This window comes from Arabidopsis lyrata (assembly GCF_000004255.2).
Source record: "Arabidopsis lyrata subsp. lyrata unplaced genomic scaffold ARALYscaffold_1, whole genome shotgun sequence".
NCBI lineage: Eukaryota > Viridiplantae > Streptophyta > Magnoliopsida > Brassicales > Brassicaceae > Arabidopsis > Arabidopsis lyrata.
Genome location: NW_003302555.1, coordinates 25,589,025 through 25,601,060, shown reverse-complemented (window position 1 = coordinate 25,601,060; position 12,036 = coordinate 25,589,025). Strand labels below are relative to the sequence as shown.

The window sequence follows — 12,036 nt, the reverse complement described above, 5'->3', positions numbered from 1 at the left end:
CTACATGTTTCAGTAATTTAAAAAAAAATAAAACTAAAACAAGGAAACCCTTATCCCTCTCGACTCCTCGCCGCTTTCTTCTTCTCAGATATTCCTCTTTGACTCCTTCCGATTTGAATCTCAAACTTTGTTTTGATTTTCCAATAATAATTCCTATCCGATTTAAATCTCAATCTTTGATTTGATTTCCTATAACAAAATCCAGATAAACTATTCAGGCCCGGCTTACATAGGTAGGCCAGAGGTGCGACCGCCACCGGCCCAAGAAATAAAAGGCCCAATTTTTTTTTAGTTTTCAAGCCTTTTACGTTTAAGTTTTTTTTTTTTTTTTTTTTTTTAGCAGAAAATATTAATTAGAAGATGAAAAGGGCCTTTTTACTTTACTCATCTCTCTCCTCTAACCCTAACGGTCATAAAAAAAATCCTGAATCTGTGTTTTTTTTTGCTCAATAGACTCTTAACTTCAAGAAAAGAACCAGAATTGAAGCTCAATCATCTTGTGGCTGCAACTGTAACAAACGTGTGTCTAATTGTAACTTCGTAAATTGTAAGTTTTGGATGATTTGCAATTTTATAATTCAGAATTTCAGATTTTCTGTTTTATTTTGTATTAGCTAGTGGGTGTCTTCGATTTATGAACAAAAATTCAGTTCAAAATTGATATAAGAAACCTTGTGTATAATAGATAATTATTTTGTCTTTGTTTGATTTTTGTTTAAAACAAGCAAAAAGAACACACGTTGACTAGATCTAAATTTTGTCTTTCTTCTAGTACTTAGTATATATTTTAATCGTTTTTTATGAATTGTTTATTGTTCTAGGTGCTTCCACTTGGTTTTTGGCGACAACAATCCTTGTTAATTGTAAATTGCCACCGCTCACTGCCTCGCCTTTGTTAATCCAGGTGCTATCTTTTAATAAAATACTTTTGATCATGGTTTTGTGTGGAAATGACAAACTAAAGAAAAGAAAAAGAGATGAATTGTTTATTCAATCTCAAAGAGGGGCTATGGATAAATTTATTAAAAAACTAGGTGATAATGCTACCGTTTCTCAACAAACTGAAAACGTGAATGATTTAAATGGTTCCAATAATAATGTTCCAAATGCATTTGAAAGTTTGAATGTTCATGAGCAAGAAACTTTTTCCTTGAGTATCGATAATGATCCTAATAGATTGAGTGAGCATGATAATGTGTCAAATGCATCTTTACTTGAAAGTTTGAATGGTCATGAACAACAAAGATTTCATTTTGATACTTTTGATCCTAGATATTGGGAAAATCTTGATAATAAAACGAGAGATGAGTTAGTTGCGTGTGGACCTAAAAGAGAATTAAATTTGACTTTTCCTCTTGATAAGTATTATAGACATTTCTCATATCGATATTATTCTAGAAAATTGAGTAATGGAGAAACTTGTGATAGAAAATGGTTAGTTTATTCGAAACATGTTAATAAAGTTTATTGTTTTTGTTGCAAGTTGTTTAAATCTCTAGGTTACTTAAGTGTGCTAGCAAATGATGGATTAAATGATTGGAAGCATCTTAGCGAGAGACTTAAAAAGCATGAGAGAAGTGGAAAACATATGGCTAACATGAAAACTTGGAATGAAATGCTAGTTAGATTAGAGAAAAGTCAAACTATTGATAAAGAATTACAAAGAGAAATTATAAAAGAGAAAGAAAGGTGGAGGCTTGTTTTGATTAGAATTATTGCGGTTGTGAAGTGTCTTGCTAAACAAAATTTAGCTTTTCGTGGGTCAAATGAGAAACTTTACCAAAATAGTAATGGTAATTTCTTAGGTATGATTGAATCCATAGCCGAATTTGATGTAATAATGCAAGATCATATAAGGCGCATTCATACTCGTGAAATACATCATCATTATCTTGGTCATAATATTCAAAATGAATTGATCTCTCTTTTGGCTCATAAAGTTCAATTTTCTATTAAGAATGTCATAAGAGAGGCCAAATATTTTTCTATCATTCTTGATTGTACCCCGGATATAAGCCACCAAGAACAAATGACTTTAATAGTACGATGTGTAAGGATTTTAGATAAGAAGGTCAAAGTAGAAGAGTACTTTTTAGAGTTTCTTATCATAGATGATACATCCGGATTAGGTATTTTTGAAAGAATAATTGATGCGCTAAAATCTCTAGATCTTGATGTTAGAAATGTGAGAGGTCAAGGTTATGATAATGGGTCCAATATGAAAGGAAAGCATCAAGGGGTTCAAAAGAGATTGTTTGACATTAACTCAAAAGCATTATATATGCCTTGTGCTTGTCATAGTCTAAATCTTGTAGTAAGTGATATGGCTCATTCTTGTGTGAAAGCTATTTCTTTTTTTGGAGCATTGCAACGAATATATGTATTATTTTCTAGCTCTACAAAAAGATGGAAAATTTTGCTTGATCATGTTCCTTACTTAACTATGAAATCTTTTTCTAATACTCGATGGGAAAGCCGAATAAAAAGTGTCAAAGCTATTAGGTTTCAAGCTCCTCAAGTGAGATTAGCTTTAATCGATCTATATGAATCATGTGATGATGCCATAACAAAAAGTGAAACGGAAAGTTTAGTAAATTCACTTGAGAATTATGAGTTTTTACTTGGTATGACTATTTGGTATGAAATTTTGTTTGTCATGAACACGGTAAGCAAGAGCTTACAATCCAAATCGATATGCATTGATAGTGCTATAAAACAATTAGAAGGTATAATCTTATATTTTGAAAAGTATCGAGATGAAGGGTTTAGTTCTTGTTTGAAAGTAGCTCAAGGTCTTGCTCATGATATGAATGTTGATCCTATATTTCCAAGTAGGCGTCGTGTCTTTAGAAAAAAACACTTTGATGAGAATGATCATGATGAAGAAGCATTATCGGTCGAAGATGATTTTAGAGTCAATTATTTTCTTGTTGTTGTGGATATGGCAATTTCTTCGGTAAAGAATAGATTTGAACAAATGATGACTTTTAAAAGTGTATTTGGATTTTTGTTTGATTCATTGAAATTAAAATCACTTGATGAAAGTGAATTAAAAGAGCATTGCATTAATTTTCACAAAACATTTTCTCATGATAATGTCTCGGATGTTGATTTTAATGATTTTTTTTCAGAATTAAAAGTTTTGCAAATGTGTTTATCCCAAGTGTCAATGACACCTAGTGAAGTGCTTGAGTTTGTAGAAAATGTAGGTTGTTATCCGAATGTTTCAATTGCTTATCGAATCCTATTAACAACACCCGTGACGGTAGCTTCGGCCGAGAGAAGCTTCTCAAAATTGAAGTTATTAAAAAATTATATGAGGTCCTCTATGTCTCAACAAAGGTTGAATGGTCTAGCTATTCTATGCATTGAAAAAAGTTTGTTAGAAAGCATAGACTTTGAAACTGTCATTCATGAGTTTGCGTCAACTAGAGCTCGTCAAAATCGTTTCTTTATTCCGAAATAACTATTGTGTTTTGTTTTGTTGTTTTAGATCCAACGGAAGAAGGATGCATGAGATATGATGCAATATAAAGGAATGTGGTAGATGAAGACATGGAGCTTAAGACATGATTATATGAAATGGTTTTTGTTTTTAGCATGCTTGAAAAGGCCCTTTTTGTAAGTCGCCCTAAGGCTTCTCGATTGTTAGAGCCGGGGCTGCTAGTCAGAATCAAGCCACTCGTTTGGTTAACTGTTATTAAATGTAGGCTTTGAAATTGTGTGACGCAAGACTTTTGAAAACCTCTTAAACATAGCACATGATCTTACGTTCCCTACCATACTACTATATATCACTCTTTTCTCATGCAAGCACTCGAATATTTCTACTTCATTGATATTTTTCCCCCAACATATTAGAGAGAATGGTATATTGAGTAAAGAGATGCGATTTTAGCTAGGCCCGGCGGAGAGGGCAAGCCAGTGAAGCCACCGATTAGGGTCTCAAAATTTTCAGGGCCTTTTTACCTAAAAATTTGTTAAGTTTTCTTATATACAATAATTTTTGTAGGGCTTTTTAAAAATATTGTGGGTTTTTAGAGACAACTACAACATTTTTTTAAGGGTAAAAATCTAATTTAAAAAAAAAAAATTTATAGGCTTTAATTTTGCTTAGGGCACCCAAATTGATCGGGTCGACACTGATTTTAGCTGTTGCTTGAGGCCACGCACACGTCCTTGTCATCTTGAAATATTACAAATACACTATATTCTATATATGTATACTGACAGTCTAACTCTTTTAACTCTTGTTTTACCAAAATGTGTATACATATTATAGAATTGTCTAAAAACAGGTCAGCTAGGCTGTTGGGCATTCAGAGCCACATGCCATCATATCAATAGTCCATTCTTCTTATTTCGCTATCAACATTTACTATTTACTACGCTGTGCCATACTTCAATTATTTGATGAATAAATTACCGGATCGGTACTTATTTCAGAGAAAATTATCAGATTCGGTACGTTTGCCAAGTTTTGCTGGTTTAGACATTTTTCATTTTAACCAAGTGTCGCATTTACCCTTATCACAGTTAATTGTCTCTCTCCTCTGTGTTTTATTTTTCTCGACCAAACCAACAAAACGACGATGCTCCGATCTTCTTCCTGCGACTACACAATCTGAAGCCCTTGGGTTTAGTAATCCCTCTTAGGGTTTAGTTTTCTTTATTCAAAACGAAACTAATTGAATCCATTGTGGTATGATGAGATGATTAGATCCGAAGAGAAATTTTGTTTAGATTTAAAGATAAAATTGGAAATTTCGATTCCATGGTGTTTCAATTGAAGCCCTTGGGTTTAGTAATCCCTCTTAGGGTTTAGTTTTCTTTATTTAAAACGAAACTAATTGAATCCATTGTGGTTTTTGGAGATGGCGTTAGCGGCGGAGAAATTTTGTGTGTTTAGATCGGAGATGGAATTGGTGGCGGATGGGAGATGGTGTTTCAATTGATGGTGAGAAGGGAGAATTATGGCTAGGAAAACGAGGGTTGAGGTTAGGAGAGGAATCGAAAGTTGGTCATGAGAGGAAGAGAAGTTTGTCGTCATAGAAGAATGAAGGAGAACCCTAATTCTCCGTCACCCGTTACCACCATGGTAGGCCACTATCCTACCATCGAAAGTTGATAGGGCAGAAATTTGAATGATGCGTCGCCAGCACAAAGGCCATGCGATCCGTCGAGTTATCATGAATCATCAGGAAGAATGAAGTTTGTCGACAGGGGCTAAATTGTCTTTTACTCTGATCCAAAAATACCCAAATTTGAAGGCCTGATAGATGTTCCATTTTTGAAAGTTTTGGGCCAAATAATACCCAAATCAGCAATATTCCCATTATTTGATGTATGAATTAGTTTCACTTTCACGGTATGTAATCTCATATTCATATAGATGTTGTTGCCCTCCTTTTAGTTTTAGACCCCAAAAGTCATCAACCGGCCAAAGCCCTCACTAGTGGTCTTACTAAACAGAGCATATAGATATATTCATTACTTATTGACTATCTACGGTTTTGATTGTTTCAAATATAAATTTTCATGCATGCTTATAATATTATTAAACATTTTCACATTTTTCAGCAAATATTTGTACAAGTTGGAAATGCAAATGAATATTTGGATTACATTTTTGTTAATCAAATATAGAGCAAAAATAACATAATTTCTTATAATCTTTTTTCTCATCTTTTATTATTTTTATATTTTAAAAACACCCCATTTTTTGACCAATGGAGGTGCTCTAAGGAAGGAACCGTACATGCATGGTGACTTGATTGACTTTGTGGGTTAGCTAACTAGCTACAGTGGCATTTTGGAACATCACCGGACCAATCTACATCACATGTTGCTAAGTATTGATGTTTTGAAATTAAAAAAAGATATTAAGGTATGTGCTGGATATGCGTGGTCTAGTGTTGAGAAGATTCAACGGCCACCCAATTTCATCATTTTAGCCAACAATGAATGTTAAATGCGATCAATAAATTCATGTAACTGCCATCTGTTCTCCTCTCTCTTCATTAACTTAATACTTTCTTTCTCTCTCTCACGCACTTTGTCTTTGCAACATCACCACCACCATACATACATACAACTTACATACATACATGCCTACCACAAGACTCAAACTCCACAGCATGGGATTCTCACGGTGGCTCAACCGCACCGTGGGCTTCTTCGTCTTCTTCATCCTCGACATTGTGGATTTCTTGCTTTGCTTTACCTACAAGACTCTTGATTTCTTCTTCGAGTCAGAGTGGAAACCCTGCTACTGCTGTCCGCCGCCTGAGGCCAAACCAATCGCGGCTGGAGGGAGCAGAGTCGGTAAGATGATAGTGTCGGAAAGATCAGGAGAGTACTCGAAGGTAGTCTCACTCACAAGGACAAAGATCCATCTGGATGAGATCTCTGACACACTCTACTCACGCCCTTCACTCCTCACCAGGCTCACTAAGCTGGTGAAGTGCTTCAAGAAAGATGTTGTGAAATGTTGTGATGAGTCCAAGAAGAGATCACCGTCAACTAAAAAGACATTACTCACTGTGAACTCCACGGTGGTCGAGAAGTTGCGAAGAACACCAAGATGGTCTGATTGCCATTGCACTTTCTGCACTTCTTGGCTTTCCTCTTCCAACCATTCTCTCTTTGTCAATGTCCAACAGCCCAAAGGTACATATATACATTCTACATTTTATATAATCTCAGTCCCCTGTTTTGTTGTCCTGTTTTGAAATTTGAACACCCTTTCCCTTGTGGCTCCTCTCTCACTCTAGCTGTCTCCTGCAGCATGCATTCTCATTTAAGAGTGCAATAATATTTCATCATGAGAAAGAAAAAAGTTTGATTATTCTTGGTTATTAACAAAAGACTGGTAGCTTAAGAGTCAAATATTAAAGCATCATCATTACTCAAAATTAAAGTAATGTTTATTGGTTGAACAAAAAAAGTGATGTTTGTTGTATGGGTTCTAGCTAGTGGGGCTTTTGCATTAGCCATTAGTACAATCAAAATCATTTATTACTAAGATAAGAAACCAGTCATTTTAAATGGAGAGACGCGTTTAATTAGGATTAAACATTACTTTAAAGAATAAATGCCTTCAAAGATCCGTTGATGTTTCTTACGTAGTGTGGAGTCATCATCATTCAGAAACAGTGTGAAGAACTTTTGAGATAATGCAAACCTAATGTAATGTGAGTGAAATCACTCAGACTCGGAAGCTGAGTGAAAAATCTCTTAGTAGTTTATCCATATTAAACCATAAATTTGACCCATTTTACACTATAGGTCAGAAACATCCCTCATTATAATATACTAAATACATTTTTTTGTGAGGTTTTTGTAGTCATAACCAAAATAAAAAAATTGAATGTGCAGACAACAAGGCACAAGAGAACGTAGTGTTCATTCATGGGTTCTTATCATCATCCACGTTTTGGACGGAGACTCTGTTCCCAAACTTCTCAGACTCAGCCAAATCGAATTACAGGTTTCTCGCAGTGGACCTGTTGGGTTATGGGAAAAGTCCAAAGCCGAACGATTCATTGTATACATTAAAAGAGCATTTAGAGATGATAGAGAGATCGGTGATTTCTCAGTTCAGACTCAAGACATTCCATTTAGTGGCTCACTCCCTTGGCTGCATCTTGGCTCTTGCGCTCGCGGTTAAACACCCAGGAGCCATCAAGTCGCTCACTCTATTGGCTCCTGTGAGTCATATAAATTGCTTTTGTTTGAATAATGCTTCCTGGTTAGTAATGGTAACTAACTGATATAAGTATGTGATTGAGTGGGGAATGCAGCCCTATTATTCGGTGCCAAAAGGAGTGCAAGGGACGCAATATGTGATGAGAAAAGTGGCCCCCAAGGAAGTGTGGCCTCCGATGGCCTTTGGAGCCTCAGTGGCTAGCTGGTACGAGCACATTAGCCGCACCGTTAGTCTAGTGCTTTGCAAGAACCATCACTTGTTGGAATTTCTCACCAGGCTACTCACCAGAAACAGGTACTCATTTATCTACTTGGCTTCTATTTTTTTGGTATGAAAAAATTATCAAGCAATTAATGAAGCCAGACACCTTTAACTCTCTTCCTCATCCTGAGATTAAGATGTGGGGAAATTGATGTGACATTATGCGATGTTGGTATATACTTAAACGCAATTGTTGTGTAGATAAATTAAATGCTCACCGGTAATAGTAGTAGATGCAATGAAAAAGGTGAATAACTGGGATGATGTATTCGTCTCGCAGGATGCGAACGTACTTGATAGAAGGGTTCTTGTGTCACACACACAACGCGTCGTGGCACACACTACACAACATCATCTTCGGGTCGGGGAGCAAAGTAGAGGCTTACCTAGACCATGTCCGTGACAACGTGGACTGTGAGGTCACAGTCTTCCACGGCGGTAGGGACGAGCTGATACCCGTCGAGTGCAGCTACGGCGTCAAGAGGAAAGTGCCACGTGCCAGGATCCACGTCGTTCCCGACAAAGACCACATCACCATTGTTGTTGGGAGGCAGAAGGAGTTCGCTCGTGAGCTTGAGCTCATTTGGCGCAGATCCACTACTCCTCAACTTCATTCAATAAATTAACCCTTCTTTATTTTAAGCTAAGTATATATATATATATATTAATACCAACCACTATTATTCAAATCATCATTTATACCCATTCACTTTTGCTTATTTCGGTGACTCCTATGTAGAAAGAAAAAAAAAAAAAACAGAACATGTTTCTTTTGTGGTCGGCATTTCATTATGATTTTGAATTTTGAAGAAAAAATAGAGTAAATAGTTTTGCGGCCAAGAATAAAGTGGTTTGCAATGTGCCTCCAATCCTCTCGAGTGTATATGTAACCGAATGTAGAGGCATCTCGAATATCGGATACCTTTCCTGATTTTTTGAAGGTAATTAAATTCCATTTTCTAACCAAAAACGACACAGATATTTTTTAGTTATATATACAAGAAAAGATGTCCAAAGACTAGATCACTGTGATATAACAAATAAGAGACTGAACATTGGCCACATCATACATATATCGCAGATGATGAATTTGTTGGTATTTGGGGGAAAGAAAACCATCATATAAGAAGACATTACATTCTGAGGAATGCTTTCTCGAATTGTGTCCACTTCTGCTCCAATGTACCCACATACCCCACAGACATTCGTACAAGGCCAGGAGAGATGCCTGCAGCTTCCTTCTGCGAGGGGTCAAGCTCGCTGCTGGTGCTGCTGCCGGAGCAGGACATGAGTGTCTCGTAGTAACCCAAACTGACGGCCATGAAGCCGAACTGAGTGGCGTTCTGGAGATATGTCATGAGCTTGTTGGCTTTCTCCTCTGTCTCCATGTCTATGGACAGCAATCCTCCGTATCCGTAGTCTCTGTTCACCATCCCTTTGAATAGCCTGTGCTGCGGGTGGGTCTCGAGCCCTGGATATATGACTTTCAACCCCAACTCCCTCATTCTCTCAGCATATACTTGGGCTCTGCGGCTGTGCTCCCTCATGCGTAGGCCCAAGTGAGGTATTCGCTCGGAGAGCTCGAAAGCCACCTTGGCGTTCATTGTGGGACCTAGCAGCATCAGAGATCCGCCACGCAGATCCATCATCCCTTTCACCAGCTTCTCACTCCCACACACGGCCCCTGTTTTTTAGGTCACGACAAAGACAAAAACACGTGTACGGTTATTTGCTCCTTCACGTGAAAGAGAAAACGTATACATACGTCGCGACAAACCAAATAACGCTACGTACCTGCGATGATGTCAGCCCCACCACTGATGAACTTGGAGATACTGTGAACCACCACATCTGCTCCAAGCTTGGCCGGAGACAGCACCATGGGGGCGAAGGTGTTGTCCACCACCACTGTCACGCCCTTCTCGTGCGCCATACGGCTCAGCTCAGGTATGTCAGCCACAGTCAGCGTCGGGTTTGCCACCGACTCAAAGTAGAGAACCTCTGTCCTACCCTCGACAATCGCGTTTGCCACCGCGCCATGGTCCGTTATGTCAACGAAGGAGGTGGTTATGTTACAGGTCCGTGGCAAGAAATGAGAGAGCAAAGCGTGTGTTCCTCCGTAGAGCGTGCTTGCCGCCACCACGTGTCCTCCGCTGCTGCACAGTTGCAGCATCACTGACGATATCGCCGACATACCTGAAGTCAATCCCAATACATATATTTGAAGTCCAACAAAAGATTCCTTTTCAAACACAACTAGGTTTCCATGGCTTCTGGATATTCTTTTATTTTAGATATATATAATAATTACCGCTTGAGGTACAGTAGGCAGCTTGGGTGCCTTCGAGAGCAGCCATCTGGCGGCTGAGGTTGAGCACGGTGGGGTTGAAGTGTCGGCTGTATACGAAGAAGTCGTTGTCCGGTCCCAGTTCTCCGGAGAACATCCGCCTCATGGTATCAGGTTCCATGACGGTGAAGGTGGCGGAGGCTTCGATGGACATGTTCACTCCCCCGTGCTCCCCAAACTCATGTCGGATGCTCGATAGGGCCGCTGCAGGGTCGACATCACGCACCGCCAGTGCCGATTTCTTTGCAGCCAAGGCGTCTCCGTCGTCGTCATCGCGATCGGTACGTTTCTTTCCGGAGAATACGAGGGGCTGCTGTGTCTCGAGGAAATGGGCCATAGTAGTTAACTAAAGAAAAAAAAAGAAGAGCCTTTGTTTGGAAACAAAAACCTAGGTGTTAACGAAATGTAAAGAGGAAAGGCTTCAATTTATAGAGAAATTAATCAGGAATTTTATAGATTTTTTTATCTTATCAAATCAATTAAAGACGTTACTTACACATTTTTGTTGTTGTTGATTACAAATTTCACATAATATCGAGGCATTGAATTGAATTGTGCTATTATTCAGAAAAAGTGGGAGTCATTCACGTGTACCCTGTCTAAATGTTTGGAACGTAACGCTTTTTTGGTTTTTAATTTTCTTTTTTTATGGGTTAGGTAAGCTTAACCAGTCTTTTGCCCTTGTGGCCTTGTTGCTTTAGGATTGTATACGCTTTTGTCAGTTTGTGAGTCACTTTAATTTGATCATGTGTTTTTATTTGATGAATATTTTATAACGAATTGCTGTGATCTCTATCTGATTACGTTTGCTCTCCTTATCATACACCAAGTGTCACGGCATCTTAATCTATTTGAATATAAACAAAAAGTAGAAATTATTAGTCACGAACCTTATGATGAACTGCTTTCACTATTCCAATTTATTATTATATATCCCTTGGGTAATCGTAATTCATTGACAATGAGTGCCAATCCTTTTTTTTTGGTCCAAAACCAAAAGAGTGCCAATGCTTGACCAAAAAAAAAAAGTAGAAAAATGTGTGTGTGTGTGTTTTTTTTTGGTAAAAGAGAATTGGGTAATACAAGACAAAAGTGAAGAAAATATGAAAGTGTGTCTACATACAGATTACAGAAAGCTGAGAAATAAACATGCGTTTAGTGACTGGAATATTCAAACTCATCGGCTCCTGATTATTAGATAAGATCATCATTCCTATGGATAGTTTCTCACATGATTCTACAAAACTATTAAGAAATAAAATAATATTAAAATATTGTAGATTTTTCAAATAGTATCAGAAACCTTTCTGTATAAATTTAGATGAAATATATGTAAGACTATGTGCATTAGCGATCCATTAAATATCTTATCAATAGAATATTATTATTTTTAATGTTAGAATTTTCCATGATTTTTTATATTTCTCTTACATTTTAACAGAAACCTATCAAATTATATTTTAAATATATTTAAATTAATTATATTTGTTTGTATAATCTATAATAGTAACATAATAAAACCGTAAATACTATTAATACAATACATTATACATAGTATAAAAAATTATATTTTCTTAAAATTAAGTATAAAATTACAAACTTATAAGAAATAATTAAATTTAACACTACCCCAAGACATAAATCTTATTATATCAAGTATGGTTTTCAAAGTTAGTAACTCATAAGATCGTGACACATGTCAACTTTATCGATCTCAGAT

At 37.0% G+C, this 12,036-nt stretch overlaps 3 protein-coding genes and 1 long non-coding RNA gene across 4 annotated transcripts; 2 read left to right on the top strand and 2 right to left on the bottom strand.

Moving 5' to 3' along the window:
• Nucleotides 1-215: 215 nt before the first annotated feature.
• LOC9330249 (zinc finger MYM-type protein 1) lies at nt 216-3,757 on the top strand. Its single transcript, XM_021011040.1, has 3 exons — nt 216-244; nt 454-547; nt 822-3,757. Exon 3 carries the CDS (start codon nt 935-937, stop codon nt 3,464-3,466), a length of 2,532 nt encoding a protein of 843 aa, XP_020866699.1. The 5' UTR covers nt 216-244; nt 454-547; nt 822-934; the 3' UTR covers nt 3,467-3,757.
• Nucleotides 3,758-5,909: 2,152 nt separating this feature from the next.
• LOC9327570 (probable lysophospholipase BODYGUARD 1) lies at nt 5,910-8,835 on the top strand. The gene is made up of 4 exons (XM_002894141.2): nt 5,910-6,669; nt 7,378-7,709; nt 7,803-8,002; nt 8,250-8,835. Exons 1-4 carry the CDS (start codon nt 6,108-6,110, stop codon nt 8,593-8,595), a joined length of 1,440 nt encoding a protein of 479 aa, XP_002894187.2. The 5' UTR covers nt 5,910-6,107; the 3' UTR covers nt 8,596-8,835.
• Nucleotides 8,029-8,273, bottom strand: LOC110224653. The gene is made up of 2 exons (XR_002329151.1): nt 8,188-8,273; nt 8,029-8,095 (listed from the first exon to the last, which is right to left on the bottom strand). It is a non-coding gene; the product is annotated as an uncharacterized LOC110224653 (long non-coding RNA).
• A 94-nt stretch (nt 8,836-8,929) lies between the features above and the next one.
• On the bottom strand, nt 8,930-10,809 carry LOC9330248 (methionine gamma-lyase). The gene is made up of 3 exons (XM_002891461.2): nt 10,281-10,809; nt 9,764-10,165; nt 8,930-9,653 (listed from the first exon to the last, which is right to left on the bottom strand). Exons 1-3 carry the CDS (start codon nt 10,651-10,653, stop codon nt 9,103-9,105), a joined length of 1,326 nt encoding a protein of 441 aa, XP_002891507.1. The 5' UTR covers nt 10,654-10,809; the 3' UTR covers nt 8,930-9,102.
• Between the last annotated feature and the right edge of the window lie 1,227 nt (nt 10,810-12,036).